Raw genomic sequence first — 23,664 nt, 5'->3', positions numbered from 1 at the left:
TGCTCTACGTTTAGCAATTAGTGTGATAGATTTAAGGGCTCTTAGAAGAATTTATTGCCGTGGTGTGTCCCCATCATGGTGCAAGGAGGGGCATTTGAAGAAGCCGGAATGATATATTTTCAGAGTTATTGCTGCTCTAGCCACTATGTCGCATCTCTCCTCTTGCAGTGACAGCCAGATTCCAATGCCTGTCTCACCTTCTGTGGTGTTGGGATTTAGATTGCGTGATAGACCTGGGGGAGAAGGAGCACAAGCTGAATGCAGGGAGCAAGCACAGGCGTTTGACCAAGGAGAGCCTAAAGGCTCGTACTGGTCGAAGAGGAAGGTAGGTGGAGACAATAGGTGTAGGATTTCACAGCCTTCAGCTAAAGGAGCAGACTGTTTGCAAGACAATATTATCTGGATTACTAGAATCTCTCTATAAAAATCACATCCAACACGTTGCTGGGGCAATAAAAGTGACGGTGTGGATCCTGTGCGGAACAGTCAGCTATGTTCTCAGTAACTGTAGAAATGTCTGCAACAAAATGAGAGTGCTTTATATACCCAGGAACCTGGCAAGTTTGCTGTGGTGGTTGATAGGTAGTAAACCTTGTACCGCTCCACAGTCACAGCGGTTGTCGCCCATGCTAGTTATATTATGCTAGCACTGACTACAGTCAAACTGCAGCACAATGTCACCCCTTCAGTTTGTCAGCTCCTTATCTGAGCTCAGGATTAGGCAATATCAGTGCTTATCTAGTCAAATGATCCCTTTTTTTACTTTGGAGACTTTTGAAGTTTTTTTAGGAAAATAAGTATAAAGACAAATTTCCCCACTGTGACTAGGCTCAAAGGAGCAAATAATTGAATTTCTTCCTCCCACAAACTCGTGCTCTTATTTAGTGCTGCAAGGTGTTTAAGCTACCAAACTCTCATGTTATTGCCTGACAGGAGGGTTGCTCAAAATCTTATCATTACACAGCTATTTACCTGGTTTTATATTCCTTGAACTTTTCTTGCTGTGTTCATTGATCTGAAAACACCCTTTTCTTCCTGCCTTGTCTTTGCTGCAGCAGCCACTTGCTCAGAAGTCGAGGCAGATTGCTTAGGCTCCTTCCAACCCCGGGCTCTCCCAATGACAGGACCACTCTGAAAAGTATGGGGCTTCTCCCTCTTCCTGCCTTAATGTTGGACTGCTATGAAACAGAGCAGAAATTTCGTTGTTTGCCTACTTAGAAAGCACTCAACTTTCTGCACATCAGACAAACAGCTGCATGCTTGTGCTATGGTCTTCTAAGATATCAGGCCCTCTCCCTGCAGGCCAAAGACCCACTAGCGTATTCTTCCTAAATCCTCCAAGAAATTACACCTTTATTGTGTTTATATCAGCATTTTCTCTTGAGACAACATCTAACTGAGTTTGATTGCTTGTTTTCATTTTTCGTGACTAATCTTGGGAGGGAACATCGTGCTCTTTGCCAGACACCAATACTCTCTATATCTCACTGTTTCCTCTGTTTAATGGGTATGTGTCTGTAAGGGATATGGAGGATGGATTTTTGAGGTTGTAATGAGAAGAAATGTACAAATAATTCTTACATTTCCAATACATCCCTATTTGAAATTGGAAATGTGACTTTCTGCTCCTCGGGAATGTGTTTGAAATGAGGTTGTAAAAAATTCGACTAAGCTTATTGTGCCCTGGTCTTAACAATTTAGCAGGAATTGCCAGCATTTTTCCTGAATGTCTAATAGCCTTTTGAATACTTTAAAAATTTGATTCTTCTGAGAATGACTCATTTATCTAGAAAATAGCCTTTTGTTGTTCACTTTTATCTGTCTCACCGTTAAAGAGATCATTAGAGTACCTCCTCCACCTTTCTGTGATTGCATTGTTTGCAAATAGAGATTTTTATTTTTGTACTTTCCTGAACCTTCATGATTCATGTCCTTGCCTCCCAGTACTGAAATACATGTAAAATACTCTGATTAGTACATCTACTGTATACCATCATTTACTTCAATTTCTTTCGCATTGTCTTATCAAGGCTCTTCTCTGTTCTAGCTTTCTTATAATCTTCAATGTAAGCATGATTCTGAATTCTTATTAACTTTGGTGAACATTAATAAAAGAAGGAAAGATCCCCCCCCCCCCCTTTATGAAAGCATCCATTGTTTTTATATTTGCATTTGTTCCTTTAATGAGTTTTGATACTCTCTGTAGTGTATCTCTGAAGGTCTCCTACTCAGTGTCACTCTTCTGTGTGGACACTTTGTTATCTTTTAATACCTCAGACCTGATATTACTCAAAGATTCTGGGTCACTTTTCATATTTCTTGTCTGCTTTTTTAATGGGACGGATACCTTTCTCAAAATAGCTGCTGGAAGAGAGCAGCTCTCACTACAATGAAATTCTTTTACATTCCTCGTGTTATTCCTTTGTCTCAAATTGACGTATACCTGTTAATTCCATTTTTGCAGACATTTGCAAACTTCTGAAGAAAGCCACATCTTTTAGTCCCAGAAAGCTAATCCCATTCCACTGTCTGCCATAACCAAGACTATCTTTCTTATAGTTAGTTCCCTACACCTCCTTGTGCCCCAGCGTTTCATTTGCTCAGGAAAATGGTGAGATTCCAAAGGACATAAAGATGTCATGTTCCAAGTTCCTTTGCTAATGCAAGTTATATTTCATTGTGCATTCTTTCAATAGGAGTGGATGTGCTGGTAATATCAGTACTGTTGTGTTCCCTGACTGTTTGAAGTTACTAATTGCTGATAATATAACATCACTCACTATAATACTAACTTCCTACTTCGTAGTCTTTTTTCTACAGAAGCAGCTGCTAACTTTTAAAAATTCATTTTCTGTGTTATCTCTCATATGGCTGTGATGTGCTCCCCTACCTTCTCTGTAGTGCTTGGGAGAGTTCTTGACCTCAAAGCATCAAATGTTTCCATATTCATGTTTTTCTTTTTTTCACTCAAGCTGAGATTATTTCTCCTCCTTATCTTATTGCGTGTTTCCAAGTCTTGTGACTTTCTTACAATTTCTTAATTGTACATTTTATTGGATAAGGATGCCAACTTTATGTCTGGAAGACTTGAAGGTTGTTCCTTGATCTCTTTGCAGCTTACCTTCAAACTCTCTGGCTTTGGGAGAAGGTGCTGACTGCAGAGCAAATCATGGTGTATGTAGCATCTCCACAGAGATGAGAAGTTCTTTCACCATATTAAAATTCCTAAGAAAGAAGTTGTTGCTTGTCACCAACAGTAACAGTTGTTCAGCTTGTTTGTGATTCAAGTACACTGCACTTTCATTGGCCAATACAAACAGGAATGGAGAAGGAGTTAATGGCTACAGTATCATTGTCTTGAGCTTGAGTTCTGCTAAGGTAGATGTGACTTGAGATGGGCAGCGCAATGTCTAATATTGGTTCTTACGTGGTTTGTGATATGTAAAAGGCTCGTGGACTTCATCTCCGTTTAAAGATATATTTTGAAATTCCAAATACATTCATAATTAGTTTTAACAACCAAATAGGATATGGGAGGTCATGCAATTAAAGTTTTTGTGTTTAACACAAAACTCCTGGTTGGCAAGTGTAAAGAGAGGTTCTGGCTTTGTCCAGAATTCTTTTCCTTCCAGAGTGCCAAAATATCTGTATTAAATTGATGAACAGGAGTGGACAAAGAGAAAAAAGAGGGGGAATCACAGTGTCATGAGAAGCCCTACACCATGGTTCAGAGTCCATGTCTAAACTGTCAAGAATCCACTGTTGGGGTGAGTAGGAGATGAATTATACTACTTTTGGCAATTTCACCTCAAAAATTATGAGTCACTATGTTGATAATCAGGAGTAGACAGCAGATATAGAATGCAAGTGAGTACTTTGAGTGATTACTTGAGATTCTATGAAAACGACTCCTGAATGCATTTGCTTCATCAAAGCCCAGACCCACAGGTTCAGAGAGATGTACTTCTATAGTTGACAGCTCAGTCAATATCTCTCTTGCTCTGTCTTTTCCTGTCATAACATTGATTTCTGTAAGCTAGAGGAAGTAATCCCTGATGACATTGTGCAACAATCTTAGGGAAAGTTTGTGTTCCCACTATGCACTTTTTCATATACAACATATATTTATTTCATTTACAACTTACAAACTTTACCTCTCGTAATTCTGTTACATTTTACGTCCTGACTACTATATCCAGATCAGCTGCTTTTTGAATGCTTTCTCCTTCATTTTACACCTTTATGGGACAACATACTTGATGATTCTCGTGCATCATCTCATCACTGCAAAACAATGATGTCACTTTGACATATGCTATTCACTCAGCTGACAAGCTAGTTGAAGAATGCATCATGCACCCTTTGCATGGAAGAGAAGACCATACTGTCGTGCCACGTACCATCACTCCACTGCTGTCATCACCACTACATTTCATTTTGTGCCCTAACCCCACGATCAGCAATGTTTGCCATCGAGTGCTAAAAACTGCTACATAGCTGTAATGAAATGTTGTTCCTGTTATTAATCTAATTGTCAACCTTTTCTGTCTTCATTTTTCTGACCAGAAAAAAAAAAAATCCATCTCTCTGGAATTTCATAGTGGTAGTCTTACTGGAAAGCATGGAGTTTTCCAGGCAGTTCCGGAGGATTTTTAACTATGAGGAATGAGAACCTCAAAATTAATTGTATGGTATTGAAGAAAACATGGATCTTTAAGGTATTTGCAGTTTGTTTTGTCTTATGTCCAGAGCAGCACGAGCTATGAATTTCTAGCATAGTGTTGGAATTGTTGAAAAATGGGACGAGGTTTTGAAGGGAGCAAGGAATCATGTATATTTATGGCACAGGAGTGAAAATGGCCTCATGGCTGAGCAGCACATGTGTAATGAGCAGGCTTCCATGAGGTTTGTCTCCCCATGGAGCCAGGTGTGATACCAGATTGGAAGCACAGAGAGACTCTTTCCACTGAGCTGACTCCTGATCCACTGAGGTGATGTTTGTGAGGAAGAGGCTGTGAAGGATTTAGTACCATTAAGTGTGTAAGGTCTTACCCCACACAGAGAATCAACAAGGCTTACAGTGTCTGGAGCCAGACCAGAGGCAGGGATGGATTGATATGTAGGCATGAAGTCCATGTTGTTTCAAGAGATATTACGGGTTCAAATTTCAGACTCTGTAATTCCTCTAAGCACTATTTTTATTTAGGTAGAATCAGATAAGTTGTCACCCTTTCTATTGTATATAGAAATTAATGACTTGCCATTCTCTCTACTGCATTATTGTGGAATAAGCTCAATAAGTAAAAAGAAATAACAATCAGTACTTCAGAAACCACTCCCCACCCCCCAGTCTGTTACAGTTAATGGCAAAGGACCTTCACCCACTATTTGTTTCTGGAGAGTCCTAAAGGATGTTGTAGCCCTTTATAGTATGAGAGGTTAAAACTGTATTTTTCATTTGTGTTTCTCTTCATAAACTTCTGCTGTGAAATAAAATAAACACGTGAACCCAAAAGCCTGTATATGTCAATAAACAGCCATTGAATACTGTTCCTTTTTAACATAACATTACTGGTTCCTCTTTGCAAAAGTCACAGATATACAAAACTCCATGAAAAAAAAGAAAGCAAACTTCAAAGAAAGACTTTCAGTGCCTTAACATCTTACAGTGTTGTTATGTATCACTATTGCTTTCTTCAGCAAATTAGTTTTTGAATTTAAGGAAAAGTCAGAGAAATTCCATACCAAATAATCAGAAAAAAAGTAATCTAGATATTGGACAATGCAAAATATATCCTGAGTTTGATGTCAGCCTTCATATAAACAGCTGGACTTTGTACTCTTTGAAAAAGCAACATCTCCAGTAAAACTGATGAGAAAGATACCTGCTGAATGCCAGCAAGATTTTAGGCCAGGAAATTGGAGAGCCCAGGAACTGGTAGCATATCATGTATATCATGTAACTATAATTGCATTCTCAAAGAACTACAGGTGTGAGTGTAAGTACTTTTTGCTCTGAAAAAAATGGTTTTGATATGATTAAATGTTTAGTATTATCTTCCATTTACTTTCATATTATATTGTCTCTATTTATAAGTAAAAATCTTTTCTTGCCTGCTTGCCCAGTCAAAAAATTCTAACAAAGTTCTGAAAGTCAAGACAGTACTTCATGTCTTTACCACCAAGCCACGCAGTTTGTAGGAGTTCACAAGGCAGTTCAACAGTACCCCGATTACATAGCAAATTTGCTACCATAATAACCCTTTAAACCCTAGAAGAGGACAAATTGCCTAAGTCCCTTGGTAGGAAGAAGAACAGGGAGTGTGGGTAGATTTAATTTCACCTAACATTAGCCATCCAAAGTTAGATGTCTCAATTAAACTGGCTGCTTAGCCTCTCTCTCCATTGAGCGGATGGAAAGAGACAGGTGCTTCCAGACAGTAATTCATCCCATCTTGAGATACTTTTCTGAGCTAAAGGGATGAATTGACATGCCCAGCAGAAGGCTTTGTAGGTTTATGTGGCTGTAGAACAAGTTATAAACTTTGACTATGTTACCAGAATATGTAGTCTTTTTTACTTTTAGAAATATTATCAGAGTAACAACACGTGTAATGCTTTGTGCTCTGCTTTTCTTTGCTAATTTTGAAGTGTGGCCTTACATTGAAGCTCTCCTTGACTGAATGCGACATTATTTATGGACTTGTATTGTAATACAGTCACTAATAGCCTTAGCTCAAGAATGGAATAGTAATATTTCTTTTCATGAGCATTCCTGTTGAGCCATACTCAGATTTCCATGTGTTCTCCTAAATGTTTTTTTTTCTGGCTTCTTGCGATGTTATCTACTGCATTCAGTAGGAGGAATCTTCTGAAAAAACAGTTTTCCTCCAAACTGCATGTAAAATGGCAGCTTTGCACATACACTTCAGCATTGGCTCTTCTTTTATCTGTGCCACTTCAGTGCTATGAAAAGTACTTTCTTCTTGCCTTCCCTGGGGTTTAGAGTTAGCCTGCTGTTCCGTCAGCATTCCTCATGTTTGGGCTTTGGCCTGGCCATGTGTTACACCCACACCTACATCAGCCTTTCTCCTGTCATACTGACTGTTGTCTGGGCAGCGGTGTGCAGACCACCAGCTTTCCTCACGCTTCTTTTTTTTTCCAGAACTTCTGCTCAGAGACCAAAAACCAAATGTCCAGTTGGTGGTTTTACTGCCTTCAGAAATATTATCTGCTGTGAAAATTGTTTCACCTTTTTTAAAGTTTTTAGCAGAAGTTTTTTGGTCTTTTAAAGTGCCTGGTGGTCACCCACAGCTGGGGGAGCTTAACCTCTCTTCACAGGTGGGGGGAAAGGACATAAGGAACAGCTTGGGCAAGCAGGTAATTAGAACAGTCAGTCCTAATTAGTTTTTAATAGTTGGGGGAGGGGTATTTGTACCTGCATATGGCTGAGAGACAGCTTGCAGGGAGTAGAAATGAGCTGCGAAGGTAGAAGGGCTGGATATAAAATTAGCTAAGAGTGGGGTTTTGCTGGAAGCCTTGGGAGAGCTGAGAGCTGCTTGGTTTGGATATTTTAAATTATGCTGTCAGGGAGCTCTGCAAGACCAGAAAGAGATTTTTATATCCAAGGCTTGTGCTCAAGTGCTAATAGTGCCAGAGGGAGAGTTCTTAAATGTTCTGTGTATGTACCCCTTCTTTCTCAAAAGGGAGAGTAATGGAGGAAGGTGTTTTTAATTGAAGAAAGGGATGTGGCTTAAGGGGCTAAATGCAGCCCAGGTTCTCCCTAGTGAAAGTGCAACGTGTTGAGGTCTCCTTTAGGGCACAAGATGCGTGCAGATGCTATTCACTCAGCAGGGCATGTGGTCTAGCTTGTGATCTTGGCTGCTAGGAGTGAAGGGTCATACCTCTAGAGGTAGGTGGCTGTCCAATTTCTACTGATTGCAGTAAAACAGGGGTGCATGTGTGTGTTTGGAGTTTGTTTGGGCAGGTTTTTTTAAAGTTGCCTGCCTCAAGTATTTTAACTGCTGAGACAACCAGGGGATGTGGTCTAGCCTTCAGGTTTTTTTCCTGTTGCCCCTTAGAACTTGAAGAGAAGCTCAAATGGAAGTATTTTCTAGATCTTTCAGAATCTATTCCAAATGATCTGCTATAGATCACTCCTGTGTGTGAGCGGTGTAAGCCTTTGCTCTACAACCTAATACTTTGATTGCCTGTGAACATGCAAGTGACTGTACTCATTGATCTATGAAGGGAGGAAAAAAAACAAACTGGGAGGACAGAGGAAATAAATGCTGATCTTAGAACTTTTTCTATGACTTTTTTTACTTTTTTTTTTTTTAAAGTGCTTACCTCTTAATCAAATTGGGAGATGGAGGTCAGCCTCTAGATACTTCTGAGGCTCTGGTCCTTTCTTGTTTGTAAAGTTAGACAAAAAATGATCTTCTGCCTTTGGAGGTATGGGTCTGCTGGCTGCCTGGTCTGGAAAGGGTTCTCTTGTTTCTATGTAATACTGCAGTACTGTTTCTCTGTGGGATATCTTTCTTGTGGATGTCCTTGAGGTGAAGGAGTTAAACAGAGAGATTGCTGTAGAGGAAATGTACTTACTAGAGGTAACAGGTGTTGGAAAAAGTAATAAAACAAAAGATTGCTATTTATGTGTTTAGACAGGAAGAATATGCAGTTTTTATTGGACAATGCTAAAGGCAGACTTACATTATGTATCAATTAAGAAAAGTATGTGGTGCTTGTGGAAAGGCATCTTGCTGGAAAAGAGCCTCCAGATACTTCCAGAAAAACACCAGCTATCTCATTATTCCACTTGTTAGTCATAGAGTGACCAGTCTTTCTTCTGAAACAGGTGGAGATAGTCTTCATAAAGCTGAAATCAACATTCCATGCAGTTTGTCTTTTCTGAAGTTTCTGTCAAAAGAAAGTGTTGTTCTGTTACATGGTGTATCTGTTAATTAAAAAATGCCTGTCCTTCTAAGGGTGTCTAGTAGAAGCTAAAGACACTGTACAGTAATGCTAATAATCAAATTTTTAGAGTAACTGTGTATTGATAGACTAACACAAAAGCACAGTTACAGCAGTGGCAGTTTTTCATTAGTGGAAATGACATGCCAGCTTTAGAATATGTAATGATGTATAAGCCCTAGTGGTTATAATTGGCGTAGAAATGTACTATATCCTTGGGTGTTAAAAGCCATAAGCTATTTATTTTCATACTTACAAAGAGTATACTACATTGTGATATAAATCTCACATGGATTGTCTTACTTGCACTTTTTAGTGTAATTTGTGTCCATATGGTTCAAATACGAATCTGTCCCCATGTTAGCATCCTGCTGGTGACATAATGTACTGATAAATTAGTGTCTCATGTCTGGAAAGCCTGTTTGAATTCAGGTCTCATGAGTAGGTAACTGAAATCTACCTGATATTCCTGGTACAGGTAGCCTTGTTGTCACCATGTTTCTGTCATACCTGAGCTTGCACAATATAGTAGTGATATACTTGTAAGATATTTGGCTACCGGCTGTGTTGTCTGGTAGTTTGTGAATCTTTTTTTTTTTTTTTTCTTTAGGAGCACCAAATATATGTAAGTGAGGGGTGGATATGGAAGACGTCTGTGGTGTGCCAGCCTATACTAGGATTAAATAACTTTGAAACTGGGTATAATGTGTATTAATACACAATAATCTGTGGTGCTCTACTAGACGCCATATTGTATTGATTCTTTTGCAGTGTCAAAGGCAGTTTGATTATAAGGTCTGGATGTGGCACATATGATAGGGATATGAAAGTCCATGTATGGTCTTTCTTCTTAGTACTTCAGAAAAAAATACAGGGAAGTGAGTGAAAGTAGTATGGGGATAAATCATAAAGACTTTTTTCTTCAAAAGGAATTTGGTAAATAACTATCTCTTTTACCTACTCCAAAAATATCCAAGTTTCATTTTTGAGTAAGGTGAAGTGATTCTGTAAGAACAATTTTGCTTTATTTTCTATGAGTTAAGAACAGCTTCTGTAAAACTAGTATGAAGTATGGAATGAAACATCATTATGAGTTAGGAAAAAATACTGATATAGCTTCTCAGAACAGGCAGACAAAGCCCTTTAATGATGCCTTTCTGGAATGAATGTGAAGTTAGAGCATGTTTGCTTAATCTGAGTGAGTTACCTGGCTGAGGGGTAGTGCTTTGCAGCCGCAGTTAGGGCTCAGCTAGGTGACATGCAGAAGTTGAGGTGAAAATTTAGGTTCTGAGGTCCAAGGCTGAACTGGTAACAAATACCGCAAACTTTTATCTTGGATTTTAGTGCTACTGTATCGTATTTATGGTTTCTTGAGGTTTTTGTTTAGGGCTTTTTTCCTATGGGATTTTACATGGTTGAGATAGGTGAAGCTGACTGTGTGTATGACAGAGATGTTGGTGAATATTTGACATACTTGTCTTTTATTTTGCAGAGAACTACAGCCAGCAAGACTCCTGGTGCTCCTTCCTACAGCAGATGGTCCAGTTCACAGCCCCATCAGGTAATATGCCCTTGTCAAAAAGGCTATGAAGCTCAGGTTGAGACATGCTTCCTTTTAAAATGAATCTGTGAGGGGATTTGAGAGTGTTATCTACCTGCATTAGCCCAACTTGGTTGTGCTGATCTCTGAGGTTGTTGCAGGATATTCTGTGGCAAACTGCTAGATGCAGTTGCTGCTCATGGAGAGGCTTGGAGAGCTATGACTTCTCTAATGCAGTGGTGCCTCTCTGTGGCTTGTCAGGGATGGTTATTATGGCTGGATCCTTTGCATCTTGCCACTTAAGCTGGAAGTGTGCTTGATTGATTCTTTCTTGGCAATGCATGAAGTCATGTTCTCCCATGCTGCTCCCCCCCAGTATTTTTTGCACTGCTTAACCAGGTCACAACTCAGCTTTACAATGGCCAGAACTTTCAGGAAAACTTGTTATAAACCCAGACCGAAGCTGGAAAGCTATTCAGTGATAGACAGGAAGCAATATTATTGTTAATGATTTTTTCAAATAAGAATTTGAACGTTATTCAGGGTTTCTGTTACTTTATCAAAACCAAAAGACTTTTTTGACTATAGATGAGGACATGGCTTGCTTTGTAATCAAAGAACAATGTACTTCAACTGAAGCAGCTGGCTCTTTAAAAACTCTTCAAGTGCTTATTCAGTATTGATTATATTAACATTGCTTTCCCCCAGCCTCTACTTCTGCTTCTTTCTGACCTCTTTTGACCTTCACTTCCTCTTAAAAAAAACAACCCCGAACTCAAAACAACGCTCCCCCTCCTCTTGACACTACGAAAAATTTAAGTTATCCTGGTGAGCAAATCCTTGCTCTGACATGCTGGATTTTTTTTTTTTTTTTTATGAAGGACATGTATACGCTAAGAGAGGAAACAGATTTGGCCTTGAAAACTAAAGCCAAAGAATCTATGAATTTCATGTGTATTCAAATTAGGATGGGAATGAAGGTGGCTAAATGCTTCATGAACTGTTAGCAACCTATTTCACTATCCTTCCAGTCTTGATAGTTATGCTTTCACGAAGAATTGTAAGAGTCTTGTGCCTCCTCTCCATATAAAACTGTTCTCTTTGCTTGCAAAGGTTTTTATGTTTTGTTTTTCTTTCACTTTTTGAACATCGAATTTTCGTTATGGGGGTAGTAAAAATGAAGCATATGTAGGCAGAAGGTTAATTCTTCTCAGTGGTTATTATTTGCCCCATCCTAAGGGATCAGATGGTAAGCAGGAAAAAGTTCATGGAGTACCACTGGTATGTACAAGGCTGAAACAGCAATGGCTGTTCCCCTCTTTCTGCCTGTCTGCAGTTGCCCATTAATGTTAATGGGAGACACATTCCTAAGTCAGGAGGAGATCATCCTAACAAATCATATGAAATGCACTTTACACACTTGATTTCCTTTTTGAGGAGGGAGGGTAAGATAAGTACATAATAAAGATTGTTCGTAGTGTTACAACTCTGTCAGATCACTAGCAGAGTTGAGGGATTAACTACCAGGAATGTTGTTTGAAAGTATGTCTAGACCGTCCAGCACCTGCAGGAAAAATTGTTGTACTGTATTAAAGCAAGCCTGTGGTAATTTTCTTCCACCTATGTTGTACCCCACACATTTTAATCTCATCTTCCTTTGTCATTTACACTCTAATCTTTTCTTTTTCATCCTTGTTTATTGTAAGCTTTTGTCTTCTGTGTTTTGGGTTTAATAAGCTTATAAACTTGCCTCACGGATATTACAAATACCAGTACCAACTGTGAGGATGTATAGCCATGCCGCGATTCAGTTTGGGAGACGTGAATACTGCTGTGCATTTTCATGAGCTGAGTGGCAAAATATTTGTATTGGATCAGAGATTTGTATTCAGCCTTGCAACTTGCCAGCATCTATATATAGTTTATTTAAACATTTTTTTGAAGATGGCTTTCCGGGAAAGAAAAAGATTAAAGTTCAAATTCATATTGTCTGCATCTTCTTTAGTCTCATGCAGTGAACCCAGTGAAGGCCTTTCCACACAGATCTTAGAAGAATCCACACAGAAACCTAATAGAACTACATGGCTGAGACCTTTGATGCATCTAAGAAATGTTAAAAGTTAAATTGATTTCCTCCTTCCCTCCCCCAAGTTTTCTTTTTTCATTTCCTCTATCTGTGTGAAGTTTGAAGGTCCATTGGGTGAGAGATTTGAAAGGGGTTCTGCAGGTGGGGTCAATGAGTCACTGAAAATAACACACTTTTCACTGACTTACTTTGCTTTATGGTACCCAGACATGCTTATATTTTGTGTTGGATAAGCTGAAGCATGTTTATCTCAAATACACTATCTGGGGAAGTTTTTTAGTAAGTTCCTGTTAACTCATTGCTCTCATGGACACATGGAATTTGTGTGCTCAGGTTTTTTTGGTGTGAAGCTGTTCAGAGAATCTTGGGGGGTTTTTTCTTCCCCTTGAGCCTGAGAAAGTGTCTTTAAAACTTGATTAAGAGGTTCCTTTTGACTGCCCTGGGAAAAACGCATTACTACCTGCTTCAAGCTAGCTTTTTTCAGGCACTCCACTTTCTCAATGTCAGAATAAGAAGCCAATAGTCTAATAAGGTTGATTTTTTTTTTGAGCCAAGGAATTAATCTATTTAATTAAAGAATTGAGAGGTGGACAGGGAAGCCAAACCAAATCTCAGCTTCTGAACTGGCATTCACGGAGCTGTTGGACCTTGCTGCCTTCAGACACACTAAACTGGCTTGAGGGATGGAATCAAGAAGAAGATACAAACTGATGCTAATGAGCTGAAAAGACATACACTGCCGTTCTTGGCTGGTGGCATCACCTGATCTGTAAAGAAGTCTGCAGCAACTTTGTGAGACACTCTGAGGTGAACTTAGCTCTTCTGTGGTACTCTGAAGACTGTGTGTGCTTCCTGAAGTGCAACTGGCTCTTACTGCTGATGAAAATGAAGGAGGAAGTGGCACTTTAACAGGCACGATGATGTAGCTGATTTCTAACATGATGCTCCTTTTGCTGAGTGGGGTGGCAGCCAAGGCAGAGTCTCATAGTGATGGCATATCCATGTGTGAGACATGGAAATAATAGGTACACAGGCAGGGTGGGACACAAGGCACTCACTATTGTAGCACAACTGTCCCTAGAAGTAGTTTTAATGTTAGTAATTCACTCATTACTAGTAATGACTTGAGAGCTAAGTGCTAGGAATTACCTTTACACCTACTAAAGTAGGTGTAAAAGTAAAGAAAAAAGATAAATTGATTTGTTCCTTAAAAAAGCAGAAGGAATGCAGTATTTCAGATGCCAGCTTAAGGTTGAGACACTTAAAGAAACCATAGGTGAAGTGTCCTAAAAGAAAAATGGGACAACCCTCCTAACTTGCTTATGACTCCACTGTTAATGAGAAGCAAAATGTGGATAGCACCTAAGCAGATCTCTCAAATAAATCCACTTTATGTGCAAGCAGGAGACAGTGATACTTCCCCTCTGAGTGACTGTGAGATAGGCTGTCTTTTCTTGCTGGTGGACACATTAGAGAGCTGGTCAAGTCAGACCATTCATTTGGTCCCCACTGTTGGCTGGCACCTTCATGACAGTATGCCAGGTCAAGAACTGGTAGCAGGAATATCTTCAGAGATGCTTAGATTATGTTACTTTCCAGAAATATATTAATACATCTTTAGTATTAGGTGCTAAATGAGCCCACAGAATAATTAGTGTGTCTTAAATGCCATTAAAAATACTATAGAACACTTCAGCATCTTTCCCCTCCCCATATCTATTAGCAAGACACTAGCTGATGAGCTAATGAAATAAAAATGCAGAAAGTGAAACAGTGTCCAATGGGCTATGGGACAGGAGAGCTCTCAGCTAAACTTCCATAATGTTCCTCTGTCTGGCTCCACTGCTGCTGGCTCGCTGGTGCTGGCGACACAAGCTTCTTGCAGATAGTCAAAGCTGTATCCGTTGCTAGACTTGGCATCAGTGTCTTAAGGTCAGAATGTGTTTTTTCTTCAATGTCTTGCTCTTTAAATGTAGAGACAAGTACTATATTTTGGTACCCAGTGGTTAGCAACTTTCTCAGAAGAATCAGAACAGATGGTGGATGTTGGTAAACATTCAGTGTAGGATCTAGATTTTCAATAGGCCAACTCTTGTACCACACTATGTATTAGTTTATTGTACAGCTTCTTCAGGATTTGGATGATGGAAATACCAGTCAAGAAGACAGCAGCTAGGGAGGGTGATATTCCAGTTTTACTGTGGCAGCTGTTTCATTGAATTCCAGGTCAGAGATTTCAGTATATGTAACTTAGCTCCTTTGCTTGCTGCCTGTTACATATATATGTGTGTGTGTTCTTGCTTTCTCCTTGTCTTGTTTTTGCTCTTGTATTCTTCCTTTGTATGTGTTGGAGCAGTAATGTGTTGATATACATAGTTGTCAGATTAGTAGTCTCTTTCACAGTGCATGAGGTCAAAGTGAAGCGTGTGAGTAGAGTGTTCGTTTAGTTCTAAGAAGCCATTCCAGCTACGGCTGCTGGTAGTAGTTGAGATGGTTTGACCAGTAGTAGCTGGGATTGTTGCAGCCTGCTTGTATCCAAAATAAAACGAACCTGCAGGTGGGATTCATCACTTGTTAGAGCAGGGAGATGGCTAAGGGTGACTTTCCTTTATGGGATCTGGCAGGCTACCTGAACACAAAGGTTATCGGAGCACTTGTTAGCAATGGCTCAGAAGATCTTTTCCTGTGAAAGGACTTATCTTTTAAACTGGTGGAGGATACCTAGTTCTAAATACTATAAAAGTTCCTGTATTCAGCTGTTTTGAATCTTCTTTGGGTTGTTTTTTTTTCCTTCAGTGCCTCAAGTCTGACTTGGAAGAAGTCAGTACTGAGAAAGTCACTGTCTCCCTGATGACTCAGCCATTTGCCTTTCTGCTGAGCACTGCAAACTGTGACAGTAAACTTTAGGTTAAGTGCCTGACCACCAGAAAATGTACTGAGAACACGAACAATTTTCCCAGAAGCCATGGAACAGATGTCAAATGGCAACAATGTTCTTCCACTGTTGACCTAGGTTTGAGCTGCACCAGTCTGCTTATCTAAATGAGAGTGACTTAGTCGAACTACTAGGGTTAAATCGTATTATAAAGGTCAAATGAGATCTGGCAACTTTCCAAAAGCAGACCAGACAACCCGAGCCACAGAAATATGTTACTGCCTCATGGCACTTGGCGTATAACCAGAAAACTGTACCAAAATTCAGTGGGCTTAATTGGAATTAATGAGGGAAATTTGCCAGTTTTGCAATAAATTCAGTATAAGATCCCTAAATACCTCCTTTCCTTAATACACCTTTTCAGAATTATACATGCATCAATACCATACATCATCATAGTTGTACATTTGAACTTGGCTTTCATTGCACTTTGATCCTAGTTATGTTTGGTTTTAAATCATCTTTGGATAGGCACATGGAATAAAATCAAATATGGAATGAAAAAACCTGAATTCTTAAGGTTTTTGACATGATGTCAAATGGACTCACTGAATTTCAACAAGCCTATGTGAGGCTTACCTCAGATAATTCATTAAATTTGAATTTGAGGCGGAGGCAGTGCCTTGCAGAAAGAAGTTTAGCTAGTGAAACACTCGTTGCAAGGCATGATGTGTAAAAGAATTATTACACGTTGAAGTTCATTGAAGGACTGGAAAAATCAACAATCTGTGGTCAGTACTCCAAGTTTGCTGCTCTTATTACATCCACAGTATATGCAATGTTATGCACATTGTAGCTTTGTGGGATTTTGTCTACTAAAGACTGACTCATGTAGTAGGTAGCTAAGTACAACCCTGACTAATAGATACTGTTGCTCTCATAGCACTTGTTCATTTCTTCTGCTAGAGGTTTCTGGTTTCTTCCAGTCAGCTGGAAACCCAGTGTTAAAGGTTCTGCTTGATCCCAAAGTTTGATGCTTCCTCAGTAAAATCTGTGGACCACTGCTTCTAGCATGATGCTTTTGGTAAGCTGTCGTACAGGGAGATTGAAGATGGCGTCTGTTTTTAAAAACAATGGGAATCTGCAGCCTGAGCTGACAAACCCAGCTTCACCAAGGGCAGAGCAGACTGTTAATCTCTGTGACTGCTATGCAAGTAACAGGAGACGGTGGCACACTGGGTTGGCTGCTCAGTTAAGTGCATAGGTACAGGAAGATGTGTAAGCTGTTTTTATTGTATGAAAAGAACTCAGCCAAATGACACTCAGGAGCTGTTGTATCTGTTGCCAAGTGAAGTACAACATAAACTTAGCTTTGAAAAGCAAAGGAGTTTTTAAGCAAAATAAGAAGCAGGGAACTCAGAGGAAGCTGATTGCTTCTGGTCAGTGGCAGAATATGAGTAAATGTGCATAGTGTTATTCAAAGGTGGCTCATCCAAGTATGCTATCTGTTGTGTTGGCAAAATTATCAAGCAGCCTACTGAATTGAATGTAAAGCTTTCTTTTATGCTGCAAGCAGGATTAGACCATGTGCCTGGAGGGGAGTAATAGCAGTAGATAAAATCTAGCCCTGTTCTTTCTCTTACTGCTTGTGGAGAAACAGTTGGTGTTTGATAGCATCGGTAGTCTTCATCCTGTGGTACTGTGGTAGCTGTTCTGTATCTTTGGAAAGAAAATAAATCTAGCATTTAAAAGCATGGCTTACGCTTCATGGGTTAATGTAAATGACAAAATGTGGGTTAACTCTCCTCTGCAATCTACATGACTGGTCCCTCTAGACCACTCTGTCAGTTAGATATATATCCCTCACCAAAGGCGGGATTTGGGAATGAATTCCCATTACACAACAGCTACATGAGTCTAGTATTACAATACTTGAAAGTCTGGAGAGTGTATGCTTTGCAGAAGTTGATCTAAGTCAACTAGTTGACCTAAGGTGACCTAAGTCTTGGTAAACTAATTGTGTTAAGTTTCTCAGGTCCTGTTTATCTAATATGTGGTCGCAACATTTTTTTAAAACTGGTTCCTCTTTGTCTAATTGGTCTGTTTGGGGATTTTCGCCCCCGCCCCCCAGTTTCCTGCATGTATGCTACATCAGCAATGACCTGATGATTCAACAATTAGAACTTTCTCCTGATTATGATATTTAAACCCAAAACTTTAGGTGTAATGGTTATGGAAATGTGAGAGGACTCCTCTAAGACACAGTATTGTGTTTTCGCTTCTACAAGTGTGAGGGGAAAATATAATGTGTTTCCTTACTTACCATTGCTCAGAGTCAGAGATACCATTGGTATTTTGTTGCACTTTGAAGTCGAGGTTCAGAAAATTCCATCTATAGCCCAGCTAATCTTAAAATCAGCATGTCGGGGGAAAAATGCTTTTGTTCAAAAAGATGTTTCTAGACAGCTTCCATAATAGAATTTTTTTTCTAGACCAGCAAACTTTTTTCCTCTGTTCACTTGTTTTATAATTATTTGTGATGACAAATACCAAAGGAGTGTATTATGCTAAGTTTCTGCTCAGTGTGCTCAAGTTTGCATAGAGAAGTGTGTTCTGGGTATGAGGGGGAAGTAACAGCCTTTGTGATGACTTCCATAGACATGAAACACTTCTGAAAAGTGTCTGTCAGCTGCACTTATTTTGTCTCTCAGAGCCACTTTTTTCTAGAAGGAGAATTTACGAAGATTTAAAAAGACTGAAACCAGTAGACTTCTACTAATTTTAAACCAATGCAGTAAAAATTTTCCCTGTGTCACATCTTATTGTCACTGCAAGCTGCCTGCCTCTTTCGGAAACCTCACTTCAAAACTGCGGAGAGTCAATTTGAGAACTTCCTGGAGTGTTTCTCCTGTAACTTTTGCATGTTTTTCACAGTGCATGAAGCTTACGATTTTCTGTCTGTGAATGCTGACTGCTCCATGTAACTTGACCCAATTTAGTGAAGAAAGGGAAGGGTGCAAGTTTCTTGAACCTTCCAGAGATGTGAAGTTTCTATGTGAATTGTAAGAGCACAGCAGAGAAGAGAGGCTGGTAGTGCCACACCAAAGGAAAGCATGAGATCACCCTTCACTAGCCATCGGGCAGTTCGCGGCAGAGAGTGATGTTACGGGTTTCCTAACAATGGGGCAAAAGACTCCATTATTGGTGTCTGTGTTTTTTCAAGAACGAAGCTAAAGTTTCTCTCCTGGGCAGATTTTCTGGCTAAGGGATGAGCTCACCCCAGAGCTTAAGGAATAATTCAATTAAAGTCAATCAGCTGCAAGACATGTGTACATTCACTATCAGGCTTAATTAGTTTGTTGTTCACACAGCTACACAGTTGAATTCTAACAAAATTCTATATTGGATTGATTGAATTCAGAACTCTTTAAATCTGTGAGTCTTTTGAGGAAACTATCTCCTTGATGCATCTAGAAACATTATTCCTGACTTTTCTCAAGGTTCAGATCCTGTCAGATAAACTTCAGATAATACTGTTTGAAGCAGCACATAATCTTACAGTGGGGTCTTTCCATTATGCTGTCTGTAGTATCCCTGATGTGTATGTGTTGACTAATACCAAAGATTGACAAAGGATTTTACACGCTAACATCTTGCCTCACGTTCTATTAAATGTGTCATTTCATCTTCTGTTGTAGACTTCTTGGTTTTGACTTTGCTATGACAACTTCTTAAAAGAAAAAGAAGCTGCCAGCAGATGATGTTTTAACACTTGTCAGCAATTTGTCATGATTCTTCTTACTTCAGATTTAATTGTTCTTGGAATGAACAGTTCATAGATTTTTTTTTTCAATTCTGCTTTCTGGTTAATGCAATCAATTTGATGCAAAAGATAATTAGTATGACAAGTTGCAGCCTACATGCGTAGTACTGCCCCCCCTACTTTCTTCAGTCTTCCAGTGTTTTTTAAAGATTGGAAGATAGGTGGGAGCAGGAGAGTTTAAGTTATTTTTAGGAGACATTTGCCCCCCTGTCCTATTATTTATAAGTAACAGATGGACTCTGCTCCTTGTGCCTCTCATCTTTCATACTCCTGAAGCCTTAAACCTGGAAAGGAAATGCAACCAAGAGACCATGGCTGGATCCACCATCAGTTGCACTAGCAAAGGGATTGATGATTTTCCAGAGCAAACATTAGCTGAGGTCTAACCTTTGGAGAAGAAACAGCTGGCATCAGGCCGTGTCCAGGGGCAGGTCTGAGGATGGGAGCATGTCTAGGGAAGATGGTCATACCAGGACTGGTAGCATAGAACTGTTTCTCTGCCTTTCTAAACCAGCTCCTGACAACAAGTTCTCTAAAACCTTTCACCTTTCCTGTCTTTCACAAGAAAGAGAGCAAAGCTGGCTGATAGTGTTAATAATTTAAATGATGATCCTTCTGTTTGATAATGAACCATGCAAACCTGAAAGAAACAATTGGTGGATCAACAAAAACAGATCTGCAGGCTACATCTGGGGGAACAGCTGAAAAAGCTAATTTGGTTATAAAGCTACGTTATGCTTTGTAATGAGAAATGACAAGGCATTTTGCTGTAACTGTCATGGCAACTTTAGAGCTTCTTTATATAGTATAATTTAAAATGTATTTACCCTGTAGCAATGATACTGCAATCTATGTATGAATCATAAAAGCTGGAGATGGAAAATACCTCTTGAACATATGGACCAGTTCTTCAACAGATATGATTCAGCTGAAGTCAGTGAACAGATATTCTCTGTCTTTGAAGATGGCCTATTTATCAGGTTATTTTCTGTATGTGGACTCTTTCTAGAGTCTCTGTGTCTAAACTCGGAGCTTGTCTTGGCTAAGAATCTTTCATTAATTATAGATCTCAATATTTCAGTTTTACTTCAGCAGTTTGAGCTCTGCTGTCCACTGCATGACTCTGCATAAACTTGAATAGTCATTGAACACTGGTAAAATTTGGTTATATCAGGATGCTTACTGGTCCTTGTGTTTCAGGATACAGTTCCTTGATTGTGCAAGTGCTCCTTTTTTGTTCTGTCAAGCTATGTTGTTATTTGAAATCAAGCTATACTTCTAAGGAAATGCCAGCATATTTTTTGCCATTCTGTATTAACGGTGAGTCAGTTATTCACTGGTTAATGCTGAGCATTGGTGGAAGTTATCTGAAACACATGAATATGGTGCTAGAAAGAAAATGAGGCTTTCATATTTGCAATTGAATTCATGTGAGGTTCAGGATGATGGTTCTCCCAGTATATGTGGAACTCCTGTATCATCCTGATGATCAGCTTTTAGACCTAGAGGGAAATTCTGTGATAATTTCTCAATGTGTTCCTAGCAGAAACTGGTTAGCTTCCCCAAATTCACCACAGTTTGCATTACTCTCTCTTATCCATAGTTTTGTATCCTACTGAAGAGTTCTGTTACCAAGGTCCATGACGATTATCTTTAGTACCCTGCAGTTCTGCCAGTGCCTGGGAACATTCTGTAGCATGACCATTATCCTGTCCATGAAGTGGGCTATCAGCTTTGACTGGGATTATTTTAATAATCGCCAGTTTGACACATTTTGGGGATGGGATTGTTAAAAAAAAATAAAAAAAACAAACAAAAAGAACAAACCACAATGACCTACAAAGAACTTACAGTAGTACCTCAAAGTTCACTGATATTGAAGGTTGGGACCCAAATTCCAGTCTAAATGAAAAATTCAGCTCTTCTAAAAGAAGCTGAAATAGTGATAATGGAGGCAAAGAACTGTATAATGCAATTCTGTGTAAGCTTGGCTTAGATTTTGTCATAAATCCACTGTATGTCTTGTTTCAGCTGTAGTGGATGTGAAAGATCATTATTAATGTGGCAGGGGAAAATTTGCACAGGAGTACAAACTTGAATTCAGCCCTCAAAAATTAAGGAGCAGCCACAAACAAGCTATTGAAAAGGCTGAAACACTGAAAACAGAAGTTCTATAGGCTTCAATGGAAACAAAGTTGTGATTAACAATGTAACAAGAACTTGACTCTAACAAAATGAGCAGTTTTGTTGGGTTGTTTTTGCGATTAGGCATGAATGGTGCTTAAATGGGGAAAGCATCTGAACTGCAAAGAATGAGTTACAGTGTCTCAAGGCTGAGATTGATTTGAATCCCTCTTCATGCACAGGTTAAAATGCAGATGTTAATTGGGTAGCTGCGAAATTAATAGGGGAAAACTAGATTGTTGCATGCAGGTTGCTTATACACTCATCCAAAACTTGTGGAGGAAAATGACAATCTGACAGGGTATGATAATGTATCTTAGACTTGAGGCATGCAGACTTTGTTTTCATGGTTTACATTTGTGGGCAGTGAAAACAGTAAGCAAAATCGTGCTGTGTGCTTCCATAACCATGGCTGACTGTAAGGACTGGGGCAAAAAATGTTGTTAATCCTCCCAGTGACTCTTAGATGGGTCTCCAAAGACTAGACAAAACTCTAAGCCACTTAGAACAACTGAGCTCTATTGTCTCCTGCCACACAGTACTTGTTTATCCTGCTAAAGATCAAGCTCTTCTTGTATCTATCTAATAGGAATATATTGAATCTCGCATGGAGTGCGAGCAGGACTTTGATCAATATTGCACGCACTTTATTTGAGGACCTACAGCAGAGGCCCTACACTTAGAAAAACAATTGAAGTAGGTCTTGGGAACACTTGACAGAATACATAAACAGATGATGTTATGGTCTCAGTGGAAATCTAGCTGTATTGAACTGAAAATAGACCATACAAGGAGAAAATTGAAGAATACTTAGACCTTGTAGTAGGACAGCCTATGCACACTCTGTTTGGATTCCTTTGGAAAGTAAAGCTACAACAAAACTCTCCCTTGAAGAATGTAGTACACCTCTGTGTACTACCCTGTGAACTTCTGAAGGAGGTTCTCTGTCTTACGGAGTGAACCATACTGTGGGTATCTGATAGTAAAAATTAAAAGCATGAATTGGCCAGAAAAGGACATTGCAGCAGTTTTTCGTGGATCTTGTACTTTTTTAGGGAGAAGCATGCATCCTAGGGTTAGTTTACAATTTGGCAAAATAGATAGTTACCCTCAAGCTTGAATCACTTGTGTTCCCTATTCTCCTGTGCAACAGGACAATGCTATTATCAAATTACTACATATTGACAAACTGTCGGTTGTGAAGCATTATCTGAGCTGGATGTGATCTGATGTTTGTTTGTATGACTTTCTGCATGTTGATTTTTATCTAGGAATGTTGTGCCAAAACACTTATTTTGGAAAAGTAACTGTGGAAAATTAAGTGAGAATAGCATGAAGTTCTGATTTAGGCCAACATAAACAGCCAGTTCAGAATGAAAGGCTTTTTATGCCCTTTGGCTACTTGTTTTCAGTTCTAGTAAGCAGGCTCAAGCCTTTTATCGCAGTAGAATAGTCTGGCATCCTTTGATTTCAATTTGTTATTCAAATAACTAAATTGCTTTCTGCAGTGGATACTTATTTTGTCTTAATCATTGCTCTTTTTGAAATCCGGAGTCTTCTCCTAAATTCTTAGTCTTATTTCTTCTATGATGTTATTTCCCAAAATAAGGATCTGATAGTTACTAAGCAATAGTGGCTGTACCAGCCTTTGCAGCACAGATATTAATATGAAATCCTTCTTATCATAATGGCTGTAAAACTGTCTATAGCTGCATTAAGAAGTGTGAGAAATAAATCGTAAAAAGCCATATGTTTTGACTGGTATGGGAGGTGGCCATGAACTGGAGTACTCTCATGCCACAGTTAAATGCCAGATCTCTTGTGCCAGAGCTGTTTCAGAGTTCCTTATGTTTAAGGTGGTAGTGATTATTTTGTTGTCTTCAGTGAGAAAGTACAGCCTGTAAGTCCCTAAATAAAAGTTAATTTTTTTAATTCCTTATGTACTTTGCCACATTACAGTATAGAAGCATCTGTGGAATGAATTTTCGCTCTTTCAGTCTCTCTCCCATATTGCCCTTAATATGATCTTTGTCAAGAACCACTCCATTTTGGTCCCTGAATGCTTTAAGACTATCACTGTTGCTTGTGCTCGCTTAAGAGCCGAAAGTAAACTAAACTGAAACAACCAAACTTCCAGCTCTGGCCTGTGCTTTGTCACTTGTCTTGGAGATGTTGAATGTGAT

At 39.2% G+C, this 23,664-nt stretch overlaps 1 protein-coding gene across 5 annotated transcripts in view; it reads left to right on the top strand.

Moving 5' to 3' along the window:
* RBMS3 (RNA binding motif single stranded interacting protein 3) overlaps nucleotides 1-23,664 on the top strand; it is a 722,203-nt gene that overhangs the window by 97,209 nt on the left and 601,330 nt on the right. For all 5 annotated transcript variants that reach the window (XM_075418969.1, XM_075418970.1, XM_075418972.1 and 2 more), the window contains one exon: nucleotides 10,466-10,534. In XM_075418969.1, coding sequence (XP_075275084.1) covers nucleotides 10,466-10,534 — 69 coding nt within the window. The remainder of the gene's footprint in view (nucleotides 1-10,465; nucleotides 10,535-23,664) is intronic.

This window comes from Opisthocomus hoazin, chromosome 4 (genome assembly GCF_030867145.1).
Source record: "Opisthocomus hoazin isolate bOpiHoa1 chromosome 4, bOpiHoa1.hap1, whole genome shotgun sequence".
Taxonomy (NCBI): Eukaryota; Metazoa; Chordata; class Aves; order Opisthocomiformes; family Opisthocomidae; genus Opisthocomus; species Opisthocomus hoazin.
Note: the sequence above shows the minus strand (reverse complement) of the source record. Positions and strands in the feature narration are given on the sequence as shown.